Source organism: Neovison vison, chromosome 6 (assembly GCF_020171115.1).
Source record: "Neovison vison isolate M4711 chromosome 6, ASM_NN_V1, whole genome shotgun sequence".
NCBI classification, from domain to species: Eukaryota; Metazoa; Chordata; class Mammalia; order Carnivora; family Mustelidae; genus Neogale; species Neogale vison.
Genome location: NC_058096.1, coordinates 129,706,560 through 129,726,581, shown reverse-complemented (window position 1 = coordinate 129,726,581; position 20,022 = coordinate 129,706,560). Strand labels below are relative to the sequence as shown.

The 20,022-nt window shown below is 50.8% G+C and overlaps 1 protein-coding gene across 1 annotated transcript in view; it reads right to left on the bottom strand.

The window, feature by feature from the left end:
• The window catches only part of RAB6B (RAB6B, member RAS oncogene family), a 55,584-nt gene that overhangs the window by 20,576 nt on the left and 14,986 nt on the right, over positions 1 to 20,022 (bottom strand). The window contains exon 2 of the mRNA XM_044252334.1: positions 9,591 to 9,649. Within this exon, the coding sequence (XP_044108269.1) occupies positions 9,591 to 9,649 (59 nt within the window). The remainder of the gene's footprint in view (positions 1 to 9,590; positions 9,650 to 20,022) is intronic.

Genomic DNA, 20,022 nt, shown 5'->3' with positions numbered 1-20,022 from the left:
ATAAGTATCTAAAATCTTAAAATCACTGATAGGTTTGACAGCACATGGCAGCTGGAACAGTGAGTGTAAAAACAGAACAACAGAAATTATCTGACAGGATGATGGGGGACACCAAGCAAACAGAACAATTAGCTACCCAGGCAGAATCTTCTGTGATTCCCTCTTACCTGCCACAACCCACACTCCCTCTTGAAGGCCAGCACATGTCACAGAGGGTGGTGTGTGTTGATGGGAACGTGTGCATGTGTGGGTAGACCCCTGCACAATGGAGATACACACGTGCCCATGCAACTATGTATTCATTTGCAGGTATAAGTATGTGTATGCAGGTAGGAATGGGTGTGGTGTGCTTGTGTGGGTGAGTTGGGATGGGGAGAGTCACTTCTGCTTTGAAGGTAAAGCCCAGATCCACGATATGCCCACAGACCTTGTGCTGCCAGGAGGCTCAGAGGCTGGAGTGATCAGGAGCCTTCATAGGCTCTTGGGGAGGGGGCAAAGGTAGATTTCTGCCAGCAAACGTAGGCTTCCTTCGGTGCCTCCCTGGGCTGACCATGATCAGTTCTAGAAGCTGCAGCTAGCAAAGTGCCCCATCTTTGCCAAACGGACCTGGGTGGGATCATGTGCTGTTTTCAGTGACCTCTGCCGGTGCTCTGTGATGGGCTGGGAAAAACACTGGATTGGGAACTTCTCTCTAAAACGGGGATTATCATAGCCTCCTTGAAGAACTGCAGATCACATGAGTTAGACTACACACAGGTACTCTGCATATACAAAAATGAAGGCTGACCAACTGACCAGAGCATTTCTGAGAGAAGCTGTAAAAACCTGCCACGGAGAAGACCCTCCCTCCCATGTTTCTCAGACTTGGCTCTTGGAAATACATCCCCAAGCGGTGACCTACAGGACAATGGTAAACTGTAATCATGTGTTTCTGAGAAAGGCTGCATGTTCTAACTCCTAGTGGAGAGCCATAAAACACGCTGGCGCAGTAAAGTTTCTGAGAAGTCCTGCACTGAAGGAACATGAACAATTACACGGAACCCAACATTTCCCAAGCTCCCTCGCTCTAGAAAACTTTGTGCTTACAATCCTTATTAACATCCCTTATTAATAAACTAGTGTTCCCTGTAGGATAGGCTGACTGGATTCTAAAGGAGACCACATCTCTCTTCCAGCTTGTCATGAAGTCTGAGTCAACGTATGCATTCTCAGTTCTTCATTTCCTCTTATAAATAAATTAGTCTTGCTGGTAACTATGCCATAGGAATTCAAAGAGGATATCAAGACACATGAGCGGCAGGCTTGATTTCAGGGGTTCTCCTGCCAGTCCATGATCCCCATGGACTCAGCTGTGAGTCCTCAGCTGTGCTGCCTGCTGCCCGTCCCCCAGGAGGATGGGCTGCGCTCTGGACTCCACTATTTATTCATGTAGTATCATGCTTACAAAATGCACTACTTACGAAAAATGGCAGGCATTTCATTGTACACAAACTATGAGAAATCTTAACAAACACAGATTTCCCAGCTGCGTCTACAACTTCAGAAGAAGGTGGTATTACAGAGTGTCAGCGGGGGCTCAGACACCATGCAGAATGATGGTCCGTTGTACATCTCCCTCTGCACAAGACAGCCACTGGCCCAGTGGATCCCCAAGAAAAGAGATGTTTCCTAAGGCAGTTGTTGACATCTTTTTTGTTGTGTGCTTCTATGATGAAATATAATTTTGCATCCACGTTCTGGCAAGACACAGTAATAAAGTCTGCAGTGGAAATCTGCACGGTGATTTGCATAAATTGACTCAAGACTCTTCTCAGGAAGAGAAATCTTGAAAAGGAGTGTGTGTGTGTGTCTTTTTCCAGTGTTGGCCAAGCCTTGGCCCATGGCTGGGGAAGCATCCACAAGTGGCAGAAAGCAGCTGGGCATGACAAGCCCTTGACAATGAAGCTGCTGTCTGTGCTCTGCACCAACCATCAGATGAGAGTATAGGACAGAGTCATGCAAATTAGCATGCAAATGAGGCTGGCAGAACTACGGATTCAGACTGGCAAGTGGGTGCTGTGGGGGAAGGAGGCGGCAGCCTCTGGAAAACATGCTGGTCAGGGTCTGTCCTTGCCAGCAGCTCAGCACTGCGCTCTGAGGGAGTAGACGCTGACTCAGGAGGCCACGGCACAGGTACCTGGCTTCTTTCAGCCACTTCAGCCTCAGAGTCTGCACAGTCTGGGGGCCACTGTCCTCCCAGTGGAGAGTGGCTTGTGCCTGTCACCACCCAATTTAAGTATCTATATCAACTGGTCTTTTATCTCCTGTAGTCTGAAAGGTCAACCAAACAGTATATACCTTCTGACTTATATAGGGGTTAAATTTCATCAGAATCAGTCAATCCCTTCAAAGCCATACAGATAGCCAGGGATGTGTGGCCTGACGGCCACAAAAGGGTCCAAGCACAAAAGCCCTCTCCTTAACAGGGTGAAAGATGCTCCAAGTGGTGGACTTTTGAGGGTGTCTAAGAGCCATCTAAGGGTCACCTACAAAGTGAACAGGACAGACTGCGGACATCTGGGGCAGAGAACAGCATCATGGGCCCCTTTAACTTACAAATCATAACAGGCACTGCTGGTGGACTCACCAATACCTACCGGTCACCTCTTATTCCTCTACTTGCCTAAAGAAGGTCATGGAGATCTTCTGCTCTCCCAGCCTCTCCAGAGGCTAAGGGTGGTCGGGTGACCCAATTCTGGCCAATAAGACTTAAGCTGCAGTCTGCTAGAGAGCAAGGGCATTCCAGGGAAGCACTTGCTTTCCTTTTCTGCCCTGAATGCAGAGGTGATGTCTGGAGCAGCAACAGCCAGCCTGCATGCAGATGAGAACCCACAGAGCAGAAGGAGCACCAGAGTGGGAACCAGATCCCAGGGACTTCAGCACACTTGTGCAGCAGTGCCCCTGCAAGTCCTCCCCGTGACTGCGTGCACCTGGAAAACTTCAACCCCTCTTCTCAAGCCACCATTAGTCAGCGTTCCGTACTAGGAAGGGACCGCATTCCTAATTTGTATGTGCTCAACAGAAGAGAGGCAGGAAGAGGAGAGGGGGGCAGGGAAGACAAGAGGTCAGAGCCAGGGCAGGTATACCCTCAGTCCAGAACCAGATCATTTCCAGATGGAGCACGTGGGTGACTCGTGGCACCCCAGCGGGTCTCTGAAGGCATGGCCATCTTGCCAAGCAGCCTGGCATTCAGAACATTTTGCTGTATAGGACTGATGCCTCCCATTTTGACCACAGAACTTAGTGTTTCCAAAGATGGAACCCCACTCTACGAACATAATAAAATCATCAGGTTGCTCGACTTACGTGAGGACTTGAGGTCCAGCTTCTGCCAGAAGCACAGCAGCCTCTGGCAGAGCTGCCAATCCCTCCCCGGGGGTAAGCACAGGGACGGTGGGGACGGGGGCACGATGTCCTAGCCAGATACTCCATTAGGGAGGTGTTGTTAGCGCCATCTTGTCACTATCGACCTAGCTGGAGGTAGAGCTGTTGCTGTTGTTGGTGAGTTTTTGTGCTGTTCTGCTTCCCTACAGAGTATACTGTGACACACATCTATGCCAACGGTACTGTCGGCCTGTGGTTTTCCATCATCTAGACTTTAAGACCCATGTGATGAGCTATGGTCGAAATACAAATGATCCACATTCTTACCCCTAAAGTTAGAGGCAACTGGTCTAGGTCATACAGGGGTTAAATCCTATCCAAATAATTTCCAGGTTAAAAGAGACTGCAATACTGAGAAAGTAGAATGCCAGCCGAGAGTCTCTGAGCTAAGTGACAGAGCTGGGCTCTTACCCCAGACCTCCTCAGCATGCAGCATCATTCTGGAGGAGAAAGAGCGAGCTAAGGTAAGAGGGAATGTACTGCATCAGTCTCCTTGGTGTGTGACCCCACTCGGACCACCTCTACCATGGGCAGAAGATCCTATCCCTGTCTTCCCCAGGTGCTGGGCAGTTACTGGAACACCGCATGTGGATGGGTGGCATCTTAGATTCTGTGAAGAGAGGTCCCTCAGCCTGGTCCCCCACCTCCTTTCTACACTCCAATCCACAACTCATCAGTTCTTAGGGCTTCAGGAATCCAGCTTCCACACAACCATTCAAGGGTCCGCCCAATGTAATGGTCATTTTCAAACATTTCCCTTGGCTGTTCCATTATTCCTTCCCACTCAACTCTTCGTTTTTCTTGGAGCTGATGGCACTGATGGTTTTCCCAGGTATCTAGACAGAAACCTAGGGCCCATTTCAGCCCCTCCCTCTTCTGCATCCCACCGACCCTCTCTGTTCATTCATGCCTTCCGCTGCCCTTGGTGTTTCTGTCCTTGGCCCAGGCCCCTCACTCGCCTCCCATGTAGTCCTGCATAACTGCTCCATCACACTCCTCCCTGCTCTGCCCCACATAGTAGCATCCAAGTCTGTGTGAGCCCCACCTGCATCCATCAACCCTGCCCCAGCCCAGCGCTCCGCATCTGTCTCTGAAATCTTTGATCCCATCGGTCCCCAGAGTAGGAACCCTCAATAGCTCTCTGTTTCCTGCCTCCTGAGCAGCCCAAGTCCCTCTGAGCCTCCAGGGCCTTCCCCAGGCCCAAACATCCAGGCACATGTATCCATGAGGCAGGGCAGGCTCAGATCCTAGGGAACAGGGTACTTTTAGGGGACCATAAAAATATTTTCTGACTTTTAATTTCTTTGAAAATCAAGAGAAAACTGAACATAATAAAAATATATAATAATGAATCTAGTTGGGATTATATGTTCTCAACAACAGCTGTAAAATATAATTTCATATATATGTATATATGTATATATATATTTAACAAAGGAAGGACCAAAGTACCCATAAAGGCAAAAGTGCATAAGGTCCATGAACATCAAAATGCAGCCTGCCAATAACCCACCCAAAGGCCCCACTCTTATCCTCCACTGCCATAGGCAGACCCCTCCCCACCACACACACACACACACACACACACACACACACACACAGTGATGGATCATCACACTTGGGATTTCCACAAAGGCTTCTCCTTCAGCACATAATCATTCCTCCCTCCAGCACAGCTACAGTCAAACTGTCCCACGCTCCCCTGCAGGACCTTCTGTGCCCACCAGAACAGCCACCAACCGCTGCCTTGTCTGAAGCTCCAGATGGAGCCGAGGCCCAGGCCAGAAGGTCTGGTCCCCACTGGGATCAGACTGGGAGGTGCCGTAGTAGGCTGAAGAATGTCCCACCCCAAATTTATATCCACCTGGAACCTCAGAATGGGACCTTATTTGGAAATACGGTCTTTGCAGATGTAAGCAGTTAAGAATCTCAAGATGAAAAACCACCTCGCATTTAGAAGAGGCCTCTCAGTCTAATGAGTGGTGTCTTTTTAGGAAGAGGAGAGGACACACAGAGGCCCAGAGAGAAGACTGCATGAAGACGGAGGCAGGGACTGGAGCTTTGCAGCCGGACAACAAGGGTCTGCAGCCTACAGCTGCAGGATGCTGGGGGGAGAACTTCAGAGGGAGTGTGGCTCTAGACTTCCAGCCTCCAGGACAGTGAGAATTTAAATTCTATTGTTTAAAACTACTCAGTTTGTGGTCATTTGTTCTGGCAGCCCTGGAAACAAATCCAGAGCCCAGAGGTGAGAGGAAAGCCTCAGGCAGAGCGGCTGGCAACAACAGTGCAGATGGCTGAGGAGTGAGGGGCTCCTCCGGCATCCCTCGGCCTGTGCCGGCACAGCAGTCACTGCTGTTCTGTTCCTTTCTCAGAGGCTCTGTGAAATCCCCACAGTGACCCAGCATGGGCAAAGCCTCTCAGTCCTTCAGGAAGGGTCCTGTGCTCCTGGGGCAGCTGAGTAAGCTCCAGCAGGCCGGGACCCTCTCCTAGGAACAGCCGCTTAGGTCAGCCATCTCCTAAGTTGTGCTGCGGTGGGAGGTCTAGGGACGGGCTGCTGGCTCAGGCCTTGGCTAGAAGGTCATCTCAGTCACCTCAGAGACTGAAAACCACTACTGCCTGAGCCAGCCTATGGATCTCCGGGCCATCTCCGCTGTAGGTGATGTTAAGGTACAGCAAGACAGAGAGCCTCTGAGGGACCTATGAGAAACCCCAGAAGAGTACTGTTCCCAAATCCTGGTCTCCCCTCCCAGTGGCCGCTGCAGGGGCGTGAAACCTCTCATCACGGCACTAGTGCGGGTTTCCAAAAGGCGGCCCAAGAACCAGGCCTGCAGGTGGGTTTCTTCGGGCCTAGGCAGAGGGTCAAGTCTTATCACAGTGCAGGCAGCAGCAGGCGTCTTCGACAACAACTTTTGAAAGCAGTTTTTTAGTTGGGGTTCTGTACAAGAGAATTACTGCAGAGTTCATCTCACCAGGCTGTACGTCTTGATTTGGGGCTTAATCAGGTAAGTGGATTTCGATGGGGGGATGGGAGGGATGGTGAGAGGCTGGTTAGCAAATGTGTCAAGAGGAGAACAAGGGGCTGTGCTAGGCAGGAGTGGCAGGAGACCCCCGTCTCCTGAGGCCCACCAGCTGACAAGGTGGCATCCCCCCAAGGCCTGCTAGGCAGACAGGCCCCCTCCAAGGGGTGGAACAAGGAAACCCAGCTCTGCATGCCCTTGGTCCTCACAAGTCCTCAGGCCAGCCCCTCAGGGCCTCAGGCTTGTCCAGCGCCAGACTGAGGAAGGTGGAGGCCTCACGCACTGCCACTCAGGATGAGGTTGAACCCCCTACTCCCTGTCCCCCTGCTGAGGGCAGGACCAGATTCTGCGGCCAGGCCATTGTCTCCCACTGTCCCTCCAGACACAGAGAAGGCACTAGACAAACACCTGCTGTCAGAATGAGTGAATGAGAAACACAGGGGATGAGAGACAGAGCCAGAGAATTATAAAAGGATGGGAGCGAGGGAGGGATGATTCTATCCTGGGAACTGAATGTCTCAGCTAATGGGGAGGTAGGGGGCTCTGCCAGCTGATGGAGAGGAAGTTTGAGGGGGTTGGTGGGGAGAGGCCAGGGACAACTAGCAACATTTCCCAGAGCCCTTGGGGATCTTGTCTACTTCCCAAATGTCTCTGCCACCATCTTAAGATAAACAAAATAAACAATACCATTTCCCCCTCTTTCTCCAGAGAGTTCATTAAAATGGCCTGTGTATGCACAGAACTGGATCCCTGGCCTCCCAGCCTAATTACCATTGTAAAGAGCATTGGGAAAGAAATTCTATCTGCCGCAATAACAAAGTCAAAAAAGCCTACGGTGGGCAAGGTCTTGCTTCCCTTTGGACTTTCTCTCCTTCATGCTAAGACATCTGGCCTCTGTGGCCTCCTGGCCTGGTGGGGTCTGAAAACCAAGGCAGAGAGTGCCCCTCCGAGCCGCTCTGGTGCCAGCAGGCACTCGACGCCAGCGATGTCCAGGCTCTGTGCTGGGCCTACGAATGCAGGGGCTGATCTGAGGGGTGCTGGCCTCAGTAAAACACAGAGCCCGTCCAAGGAGCCAGAGCACACAGGAGTTCCTGTGAACTGGGAGACTAAAGGAGGCCTGAAGACAACGTGCTGGGGCCAGAGGGCTCCAGAGTAGAGGGAGGGGGGAGGGCCCCACCCACAGAGCAAACAAGTGCTCAGAGTCTTGATGAGCCAGAAGACTTTCTCACAGCAGTGAAGCAGAGGGGGAAGGTCATTCCAGCTGAGGTGACACTATGAGCCAAAGTGTGGAGGCATAACTGTGGCTCATGTGGGGAACAGCAAGCGGAGAGAACCATGGGACCAACAGGTGCAGGCCAAGCAGCAGGCCAGAGGAGAGGCCACCGGAGAGGAGGTAGGAGGACATTCTGAGAAACTCAAAGAACTTGGGGAAGAGTTGAGGCCTTGGTCCATGCGCTCGAGAATCACAGTCACTGCAAAGGCCCTGGGGCCACAGTTGCTGCTACCCAGCGCCAAGAATAGCAGCCAGCCAAGAGTCCCAGTGTTTTCAGTGGGACACCAATGAGAGGCATTATAAATAACTTAGAATTTTTTAAAAATCAAATAATCAAAATAATATCTGCCCGGTCATTTGCATACAAACAAACACACACACACACACACACACACACACATAAATGCATATCCAGTTAGACTTCAGAACTGAAGTGTGTTAGAACTGTAATCTCAAGGGAAGACTGACATGGCAGAACTCCCTTATGGGAGGCCTCTGGGAAGGCCTGGCCTGGAAAGAACACAAAGTATGGCCAAGACAGACATTCTAAAGCCACTACCCAGGGTTTTGCAGAGAATTGAGGGCCCCCTCTGAGAGCCGTATGTTCTTATCCTCTGTCAACTCTTCCCAAGGCCATTAGTTATCTGGTGTTTTAGACACAGCAGAGGAAAAGCAGGGAATTAAAGCAAACAGAGAAGAGTGTATTTGAGGCAAAGACGATGACTGGTCCTGAGGGAGACAGACAGTCTAAGGAGCAGACACAGACCTGTCATTTGCCTTGAGTTGTGCTCCATATCCTGTGTAAGTCTGGGGAAGCAGAGGGACCTCTTAGCACAGCAGTCCCCAGTTTGTGCTATAAATACGTGTCCTCTGAGGACTCGGGAACAAAAGGACCCCATGATCAAACACCGCTGGGAGATCCTGCACACTATATCCCTCTTTCAGCAAATTAAAACCATCTATCGATGTAGTAAAAGCCTTGAGAAGTCCTGCAGCAGGAAAGTCGACTGACTTTTGTATACCAGTGTTCCCTATATCTGTATAAGCACCAAACCTTCATCCCTACCTTTCCCACTCAAGTGACATCAGCTAACATTTCTTGGAACTCATAGCTTACAGAACCCACTGGCTTAGAAAATGATTACTTGTCCTTTGGTTAAGGAAGAAAATATCTTTTTTTCCCCTTAAACATAGTTGAAATATTTTCAGTTTTGTGCATTTCACAAAAAGCTAGAGTTGCAGGGGAAACTTCCTTTATCTGCATGATCCTCCAGACTCACCAGTAATGCCAGCAGAGTGCAATGTTAGTGAATCCCAGGAGCTCAGTCTTTGGGCTGGTTGGCCCCAGACCACGCTCAAGAGCCAGGAGCTACAGAGGTCACTCTGCCCAGCCTCCCGCCCTCACAGAGCAGTGCAAGCCCATCACAACCAGCCTCTCCAGGAAGGAAGTACCTCAGCCACTGTGCATGTTCATGCGCACACATGCCCCTGTGTGCAGGGGTGAGTCAAAATAACCATGCTTGGGGAGCAAGTTCTCTCACTGCTCTAATTTCCATCTCCCTCAATTTACATCTTGCCTATCCACTCTCCTTTACATGATGACACTCCAAGTAACCAAACAGTGTGGTGGTTTAGAACTGTCCATGGGGAGCAAGAGAACAGAGACTGAAACGTGTCCTCTCTGTTTCTAGAATTTTCCTCTTGGAAGTGTTTCCTTATCAAGGTCTGGACTTTCAAAAGGGGTCTGGGTCTTTAGTGGGCTGGGCCCAGCGCACAGAGGGGAAGCTCTTCCGAGACAAAACAGATGCTGGCATGGTGTCTAGGCGGTCATCCCAGCTGCAGACACGGTGGGGAGGCAGGGGCACCCAGGACCTCACCTGGTATGTGTTGTCGAAGCTGTCATACATGAACCGCGTGATCAGAGACGTCTTCCCGACTGCAAAACAAGAAGAAGAGAGGGGTTCAGCTGGAGCAGGTATGCTAGACTCCTCTAAACACATACCATGTGAAGCAAATGGATAAGGAACCAAAAAAGCCTAGAACAAAGGAGGAAATGTCCCACATGGGTGTCCCATGGTGAGGTGGCCAAGGCTCCACCAGGTGGACTGTAGGGGAGTTCCTGCCAGCACCAAGCAGGAGGCCTCCCCTGCCCGGAGAACTCTCACCGCCCACACCCAGGTCTTCTTTGACCCCCAGAAGCCATATATGAAGAATCAGAGCAAGCTGGTGCAAGATAAGATGCCCTGCTCACTTGGGCCCGCGTCCACCTGGAAATATATCCTTGCCATTGGCCACAAGCTGGGGTGGAGGCATGCTCTTTTCTCCCATTCACTCAGCCTGGGGACTGGTAAGGAAGATGGCTTTCCAAGGAATTGGAGGGGCAGCGGAAGTAAATGGACTACCCCCTACTGGCTCAAGGGCAGGACTGGTTTTTGTAGTGTGTGTCTGAGTCTAGCTCCTCACAGGATGTTTAACATCCTTGGACCCTGCCAGGTAAATTCTGGCAGGATCCCTAGTCACGTGTCAATCCAAGACCCCCCTCCCACATTTACAGAAGCCCTCTGAGGGGCAGTAACACCCCCTAAACAAGAACCACTGGCATGGCTGAGAGAAATCGGGTAAGGCTCTTGGGAATTCCACAAATGCTGCTAATTTCCCAAACTGCAGGGCTGGGCTTCTAACCTAACCCTGTGCAGGTCCCCTGGGGCCTGGAAGTGGCAGAAATACCTATGGCTGCATTTCTCATTATCTGGGAGGGGAGGAAGGGTGACAAAGGAACGGCTGTTGGATCAGACCCAGCACAGACTGCTTCTCTACATTGTCCCATCACGTCTCTGCCATGGGCCTGGGAGGCTCGGAGGAGAGACTAGCCCAGCTGAGCTTGGCTCAGAGCCCCTCCTGCTCTGGGCTGCTGGAGATAGATGACCCTGGCAGGGAAAGCAAGAAAGTCAGCTCCTGAAGGTTCTCTATTCTGCCTCTCCCTGATTCTTTGGTGGGATGTCCTTGGGCTGGGCCTGGTAGGGGGCTGCTCACTGCCTGGATGGAGCAGGGCAACCCAACTCGGCTCCTCCGGGAAGGGTCCTTTGCCAATTTTGAAGCCTTAGTACTACACCATGTAAGAGACAAGCAACCATCTTCCAACAGCCAACATTTCTAAGGGAAAGGCATCGTCTTCTAGCCAGAAGGCACGTCTGACAGACTGGGGCAGATTTAGATGGCCCCATCTTTGACCCAGAAGTGATTAGCTGGATTCAAATCCTAACTGGGGTGCTATTTAGCTGTGTCATTTTGAAGTGGCCATGGCTCCTACGGACCTCAGTTCCTCATTTTAAAGTGGGTACAATAACATCAAAGACTTCAAAGAGCAGTGTTAAGAATTAAATAAAACAGAGCAGTGCTGGGCACATAAGAAATGCTTAAAAGTGGAAGGAGGCAGCAGGCAATGGAGGTATTGAGATAATTTCCAGAATATCAGATAAAAAAAAAACCACTATCACAGCCACTGGCTTGACCTTGCCCATCATACGTCTCTTCATTTGGCTGTTTCTGATCTGCATCCTTTCTATAATCAAACTATAGTCGTAAGTAGAACACTTTCCGGAGTTCTCTGAGTTGCTCTGATAAATTATGGAACCTGAGGAGGCTCTGTGGCCAGCTGGTCAGTGTGGTGTCCTTGGGAAGCCCACTTGTGCCTGGCATCTGGAGCGGGGGGCAGTCTCACAGGGCCATGCTCTTGAACCGGGGATCTGAGGCCAGCTCTGGTTGGTAGTGCCAGCTCATATCCCAGCTAGCGTCACAAGAGCCTCATTTCTATCCCAAATATCTCTGGCGTGAGCAGTAACAGACCCATGATGTCTTCTAATCTAACTTGGAACCTGAAAGGTATGAATCTGGTTAGGTTCTTCCTAGTTGCTTTAAATCTCCCCTTACCTTTCACATGAAGGTGAGAAATGGAGGTTTTCTGCACAGAAAGGCCTGGCTGGAGAGGGCTCAGGGGACCACAGAGTAAAACCCAAAGCCAGCAAGAGGCAGACAAAATCAAAGAGAACACAGCAGCCACCTTTTCTAAGAGACAGTGGAAAGTTACAACCTCCTCAGGAAGAGAGGGGACGCAGGGCGTACTAGTAATTTCCCCAGGTGGTGACACACCACATCTCGCATCTTGGGGGAAAGGGGTGAGCATCAGGGAGCAGGACGGGGAGAAGGAAGGATGACACCTCTTCCTGTGCTGGGTTTTCCCTGTGGCAGCCATGTAGGCAGGGAGGAGAGCATGCAATGGCAGAAAGTCACTAGAAGAGCGGGAGGTTCCATGGAGTGGCTGGGAACTTAGAAATCCCTGCTAGGGCTCCAAAGGCCAAGTTACCCATCTCGAGACAGCAGCCACAGGCGGTGGGGGAGCACTGGCTGGCTGGGTGACTGCCAGGTGGCAGAAGAATGCCCCGAGACAATAAGCTGTTCCCTGGGGTTGTGCAGGAGGAGATTTCAGGTGTGGAGTCCTGCCAGAGCTTCCTGGCGTTCCCCCAATAACCATGACGGGCAGCCCCTCCCGTATTTGGAGTGTGCTCCAGGCACACGTCTGGCACAGATTTACCTGACGGCAGTGAGCAAAGGACGCGAGACCCCTCCCTGCTGGAAGCTTGCAGGAATTCTGTGCCTGCAGCAACCCCACACCAAGTCCTTAACACGGTTTAGGCCTCAACTCCGAAGCAGGTGCTCACATCAACCTCATTTTCACACGTGGGGAAATGAGTTGACAACTACTTGCCCAGAGCCAGACTGAGTGAGGCCAGGCTGGGGCAGCCTAGCCAGCATACAAGCTCCTCTCCCTGACCTGCCTCAGCATCTTGGGGTCACACTGGGTCTCAGGATTTTTCCAGGTTACTGCTACCACCACCATGGATGTCACAGGATTCTGGAAATGGCCCCACCAAGCCAAAAAGGCTCCTTTTTCCCTAGGACCAGATAGAGGTGGGGGCTTTGGCCCCCTGGGGTCTTGCTTGACCCGATCTGAAAGGTCAGAAACTGGGAAGTGAGAGGCACGAGGTGGGCTCAGCATGTGAGGGTGAGTGTGCTTGAACACCTGGGAACCAGCACTCGGCCTCAGGCCTGGACTGAATGACAGGTTCATTACTGATTTGTTGCCAAAGGGAATAATTTCCTTCTGTTCCTCCAGGTCCATCTTCCTCATTTCTCAGAGCAGAAGCTCATCCTCTTCACCACCTCAGAGCTCGCCCCAGACCACCCATACTCTGCCCACAGCTGCCTGGATAATGTGGCTCAGACCCTCCACCCCTGCCCTGGGTGGAAGTTTCGGGACCCTGCAAACGGAGAGCTTGCACGACCCACCTCCTCAGCAGCCTATTCTCTCACTCTCCCGGTGAAGGGTGGCAGGACAGCCGCAGCTGTCACCTGACTGGGCACTACCACTGCACCAAAGGCGGGGGAGGCCTGCAAGGGGCAGCCACATTGTGCCTCCGACCAGCTCCTGCCACCTCTGGGAGCTGGCCTCCCCTCGCAGCTCTGTTCTCAAGGTCACCCTGTCCCACATGCCTCCCAACAGCAGCTCACGGACACCACTGCAGCGACGCAGAGCTGATTCTGAGGACAAAGATTCAGCTCCACTGGCAGGATTATATTCAATAACCAGGCATATCGTTACTGAGCTCTTCTCTCTGCTCATGGCTCAGCAGTATCTTCTGGTAGTTTAGTCCCACATAATTAAGCAGGGAGATGCATTTTTCCTCTTTCAGCCAAATGAGGGTGAGAAAATTCATTACTGAGCATTTGCCAGGAGTCTTTACAAAGGAGACCGACTCTCTAACTAGGCTTCTACTCAGTGCCAGACAAGAAATGTGCTGCCTAACTGAGGTTCCCTCAGTGAACCCCGATCATGGTCCAGTGGGTTAGTTACTGCCGCAAGGTCACAGAGCTGGTAAGCTCTGGAGCAAGATCTGCTGCCACCGTCCACACCCCAAGCACGACGTTGTGCTGGTTTATGAAAAGGCCTGACTGGCAGCAAAGCAGGAGACTGCTAAAAACGGGCCCAGGTGGCTGGACAGTCGGGAAGGCCACAAGGTGGAGGCAGGGCAGTTGCCGAGCTGTAGGAGGGTGAGGGAGAATGGGTGTACCAGGCAGAGAGAACAGTGTGAGGCAAGGCAGAGAGGCAGAGACACAAAATTCATGTGACAAGGGAGGCAATAGATCATGGGGAGCAGAAATGTGTCTCGGAGCCATGGGGGACACACTGTGAGGTCTTCACATATGAGTTTTATCTCAGGGATAATGGAGCCCGACCCTGTGTGAGGAGAGGCATAAGTGACAAATACTGTTCAAGGAAGCTCCTTGTGGCCAGTGGGTTTATTTAAACGAAAATCTACCTCTGGGCCCAGCTGTGGAGGGAAGGAAGGAAGGGAAGGCAGAGAGCGGCAAGACCGGCAGGGCAGGGAACAAACCAAAAGGATGGATTCTCTCCCAAGGGCGGCGGCAGCTTCTGAAAGGTCTCAAGTAGAGAGGCGGTGGGAACAGGAGTTACCGTTCCTAGCTTCCATGACGGCTCACCAAATATTCCCCATCCCCATGCTCTTTGTACAATGTGCCACCGACGCTCTGTCTAGGGGTGAACTTGGGTGGGCCTGTGAGTATGGCAGAAATGGCACTGTGACTCTCCAGGCTGGTTTAGGAAAGGAGGCACAGCCTCTGTCTGGAATGCTTCTGCTCTCTCATGCTCTGGAAGCTGCCCCTTCAACACAGCCACCATGCTGTGAGGAAGTCCAAGGCAGCCGACCTGAGGGAGGACCACACAGAGACGTCCACCTGGCAAGAAATGGAGGCCCCCCCACCAGCAGCAGATCTGTGGGTGAGGGAGCCACCCAGTGAAACCAGCCCACAGCCTCAGAGCCATCAGCTGATGGTCAGTGAAACAGAAACACACCTTCCCTGCCAGGAGCTGCCCAAACGATACAGATTCCTGAGCAAAGTAAATATCCATATTGTCTTATGGTACTAAGCTTTGGGGTGTTTATATAAAACAGGATTATGTAATCAGAGCAAAAGAGCTGTGCTTCAGGAAGAAAACTTAACAGCACTTTGGGTAGAATGGCTTACAGGGGCCAGACTGGGGAGAGCAGTCCAGCAAAAGATAGCAGATCTCAGTGAAAGCAGAGACAGCCGTGCTGGGGAGACCAGAGCTAGGGACAGCAGGACCTAGTGACAGGTCAGATGCACAGGAGAGCCTGGGACACCTCTCTGTCATCTGGCTTTGTGACCAGCAGACAATGGAGCCATTCTTTAAGCCTAAGTAAACTGGATGAGGAGCAAACACTGAGTAAGTCAAGTCACCTGGATTCAGGTCACCCATTAAAGTTTTTTTTTTAATTGTCAGGCCAAAGCACAAATGACAGCATTAATCCAAAAAGAAAATCATTAATAAATGATTAGTAATAATTTTTCAGTCTCATGAGCTGAGAATCTAAACTTATTTTTTTTTTAAAGATTTTATTTATTTATTTGACAGACAGAGATCACAAGCAGACAGAGAGGCAGGCAGAGAGAGGGAGAGGAGGAAGCAGGCTCCCTGCAGAGCAGAGAGCCCGACGCGGGACTCGATCCCAGGACCCTGAGATCATGACCTGAGCCGAAGGCAGCAGCTTAACCCACTGAGCCACCCAGGCGCCGGAGAATCTAAACTTATTATTCGTGATTGTCATTATCATAAAATAGTTCTTTTCTCACCCGAGTGTGTACTGTGGATCCAGAGGTTTTGCAAACCTGTCCAGATGAGCTCAGTCCCACATGCCCTGAAATTCCACCAGTGCAATGTAGGCTGAATGCTGGCCTTTCACAATCAGCTACCAGCACACACCTGGACCTCACTCCACCAGCCTCCCATAGGCTCCAGTCCCCATCTCCGTGGCAGGTCCCAGAGAAGTAGACCTTCGTACATTTGGGTGGCTTCTAAGTAGCTGAAGAGGCCTCTCTACCCACTCAACACACACACACACTGGGAGCTTACTCTGCCAGGTCCATGGGTGGCACAGAATTCCCAGCAAGAAAGCAGGTGCACCTCTGCTCTCTCCCGTGCCCTGCTCCAGTGGGGGAACTGTTCAGGTGCAGATTCCTAATGGGCCAAGCAACTTTGGAGGGATGGTTGAGAGCCGACCAGAAGACAAGGACACTCAGTTGGAGAACTGCAGTCATCTCCTGAAAGAGGTGGCCATTTGAGCTGGGTATTAGTTGGTGGGGACAGGGCATCAGGTGGAACGGGGTCCACAGGGGAGGGGCTGGATGGAGCTGGGGATGTGAGGCTGAGGTATCCTTTGCATACAGCTGTCACCCACACTTCTCCATGGAGACCATGTGAAGCCAAAACCTCCCAGGACCTTGGGGTCAGTAGCAATGAGGGCCCACAGGCTTGGTTTGTGCCCTGGTCATAGGCTGATAGTGGAGTGGATCTTGAGCCCCCAGACTTTTGCTCTAACACTGTCTCCCTGCATGAAGGGCCCCTGTTATCTCCACCTGTTATCTCCATGGCAGGTGTGGATGTGGTGGAGAGATTGCTGTGAGGACCAGAAATGGGGCAGAACATGAGGGAGAAAAAAATTAGCCGGAGACTTCGTGGAAGGTCTGGCAAGACCTGTCAGAGCAGGAACTGCCCACAGGTTAGCCCTTTCACTGAGCCAGAAGCTTGGCCCGTAATCTGTCCTAGGCCACACACTCACATTTACCACCCACATCAGCTATGGGATGATGCTGGATGGTGGGGTTCCGCCTGGCATTCTGTGGGACCACAGAGCTAGGCCGAGTAGGAGGCAGGAAAGACCTGGAAGAGCCCCCTGCCATTTCTAGGCCACCCTAAAAGGCTGCCCACTTCTTTGATACCTGTGTTTTTAGCAGAGCAGTCCGCACGCCAGGGAAAGGGTCTCTGCATCCTTAGCCCACAGCCAGGCCCAGGTTAGAGAATGTCTGTAGCTGTCAGAAGGCGGCCCTCGGGACTGAAAAGGCAAATCTACTTCCCCACAGCTGAGGCCAACAGCCTGTTCCTAGGTTAGACCCAGGTGACTCAGGTATTCCATCAGCTCAGTTTCCAGAACACAAGCGGGAAAAGCTGTATGCGTGCTGGGGAGGGCCTGTCTGCTGAAGGGCTCAGTCCTTGCCCTGCAGCTAGGAAGGAGACCAGGCCATCCTGGGCCAGTATCTCTGTTCTGCAGGGGCCTGGAGAGAGGACTCCATTGTTCCCCTGCACCCCCATGCCCACAAAGTACCCCCATTTGGCCTGCCCATGGGTGCACAATGCCTGCGTCCTACAGTGATGAGAGGAACCAGTGAGACGCCAAGCTACATCTGTCTGACCCTCATTTCCTATTGTGCTGTTTTCACAAAACAGAAAAGTCGACTCTAACCTCCCTGCAAGGTTGATAAGACTGGAGGGCTAGGGGCCAGACTCCCCATGCCATATCCACCCTGCCACCCCACATTCAGAAAGGCAGCTCTAGACCAGGGTTTTGCTGGCTCCTACCTGAGCCCTAAGGGGCCAGCTGGCTCACTGTAGGCTAAATGAGGAAATGTGAAAAATCCCATTTCAAACCGTCCCCCCAAAGACTCAGACAGTAATTAAGAAATATGCAAAGCTCTTCATTGGACACTTTAATTAAGTGTGTTAATTCCCTCTGACAGAGGACGCTCAGCCACCTGGGCCTCACTGAGGGACCCAGGGAAGACAGAACAGAGGAGGGAGAAGGGAGTGGGAGGAGGGGTCGGCAGGACAATGACTGGGGCTGGCTTGGCTGAGTTCTTCTCTCCTCTTCCAGTTGGGAACATGACCTGTTCCTGCCCCTCTCTCTTTCCCAGTGTCCTCCATCCATCCCTGTCTCCTATGTGCAAGCACAGGGATCCTAGGAGAGCCTACTCTGCATCAGGGGCATGGGGTGCCATCCCCTCCCTTGGCCCCCTACCAACATACATCTCAGCTCTGCCATTCGCTAGGCTAAGAGGTCATTACTCCAGGGAGGTTGGGCTAGATGGTCTTACACGTCTGCTTCTGCTCTGGGGCTGGTGACAAATGCTTACCAAGCCTGAAATACAGCCTAATGAAAGCACCAACATGAGCTCCTCTCCTGTTAGGCCAGAGTCTCTCTGACCTTGGGTTTTGCCAACCTTCAAACGTTTCATCCCATCCCCACTGCCGCCCCAATTGGCCTGGAGCCCTGAAAGCCCAAAAAGGGGCTGTTCTCTGGCTGTCTCGTCTGGAGAGAGGGCTGGGGCACTGGAGCCAGGGAGGGGGCACTGGCACAAAGGGAGAGGCTGTGCTATCTGCGTGTGACCTCTGCGTGTGAGAAGTGCCTATGCTTATTGGATAGCCTGGCTTAACCCCTTCTCCCTGACTTTTTTCCTCCAAAAGGGTTATTGGTTATTTTTGAAAATATATCTGCTTAAAATAGTATCAGGATATAGTAGTTACCTATCAGTAACAATACTGAATGGCTTCCCAATCTTTTTAAATACCCCTCTTACATCTAAAAAGGTCCAAAGCCATCCTCCCCAGTAGAGGGCCTTTCTTGGAGCTGTATTATAGGCACCTGACTTGGCTCTCCTATGGAACCCTCATATGAGACCCCACTAGAAATGGCCAACATGAATCTCTGGGGGTGGGGAAGACTCCCTCCTGGTTCTGCATATAGAGGCAGCCCTGATGTGAGTTTCAGCATCAGCTTATCCCAGTACCCAGCACAGGAACAGTGCCTCCTCCTGGATCAGTCCTGGTGTGACTCAGGCTGCTGCTCTAGGCCTGGTCCTTTGACCCTCCCAGTGACTCTGAACTTCCCAATCACTGCTCACATTCATTGTCTGCTCTGCTCAAATCAGCTGGATAATAAAAGCAGATGTCTTGCTTGCAACTGAGAATTCTGAGAGGGATATAAGGCAAAAGACAAGTAAGCTAAAAAGAGAAGGCTAGAGCAAAGAGTTTGTTTACAGAAGTACATATTATAACATCTTAACAGCTCCAGAAGTCAGACTAAGAAATTATCTGAGCTCCCTGGCAGGCAAAGGAAAGAAAGAAAGAAAGAAGAGGGAGGGAGGGAAGGAGTGGGATGGAGGGAGGGAGGAAAGAAAGAAAGTCTCAAAAACCAAAAAAATAAAAACAAACAAAAATCATGACCAACGGTAACATTCATGATATTCATGAGATTAACCAAACTAGTTGTTAATACTAAGCTTTTTATATGAGCTGGACAACAGAAACTTATTGAAAAGAGTCTGAAGGGCAGAAATCATGTGGCCCGTTGAATTACATGCTAATATAATCAACAGGATGAACATCGCTGATGAAAAGCAAGGGTGCTACCAGCCCCAACAACACCACCTGCCCAAGTCACTGTTCACAGTCATGAGTCCAAACCAGTGTTTCCTATGAGTAAGTGATTAAATGAAAAACCAAAGGCCCAGGACTTTGGCTTGTGGTCAAGATGGAATAAAAGGGACCAGATTTATCATTTCACTTGAAACAATAAGAAAACAGACAATATATATGAAACAATGATTTCCAAGACCCTGCAATGAAGAATAGTAAAACCTGAAAAACACAGAACAAATGACATGAGCCCCACAACTGCCCTCAAATTGCTGTTCTGAGGACATTTCAGGCCATAGCACAGGAAGGATGGAGCCAGGTGGACTCCTTGAGTTGAGGAGATCGTGCTCAGAAGTCCAGAGAAAACAAGGCAGCTAGAGTTCATAGGACAGAGTGCTGGAGAGAAGGGAGATGCATAGAGAGAAAGAGAATTCCAGGACATCCTCAGTCTTCAGCTAAGGATGGATCAGCAAATGTGTATAAGGAAACCACTCAAGGCTGGGGAAAGAACCACTCAAATGAATTAAAGGAAATTGCCTGGCATCCACGCAGGCCTGGGGGTAGTACCTGTTTCTACCAGCTAGAGTGCAAAGCCTCATCATTTACAGGACACTGGGCTGTGCCTCAGAAGTAGGCAATAATTAGCCCCACTCTGGTGAGCACCCCTCTAGTCCCAGCTAACAAATCTTAAGAATATTTATAGGAATACAAAAACTATCCAATACACACCAGGGCAAAACTCACAATATCTGAAACCTAATTAAAAATTACTAGGCATGCAAAGAACCAAAAATAGATCTCTAATGAGGAAGAAAAAAAGAATCAAACCAGGCCCAAACTGATGCAGATGTTAGAATCAGCAGACAAAGACATTAAAAAATTGCTATAACTCTATTTCATATGTTCAAAAAGTTAAGTAAAGATGTAGAAGACATTTATTGACACAAATCAAACTTCTAGAG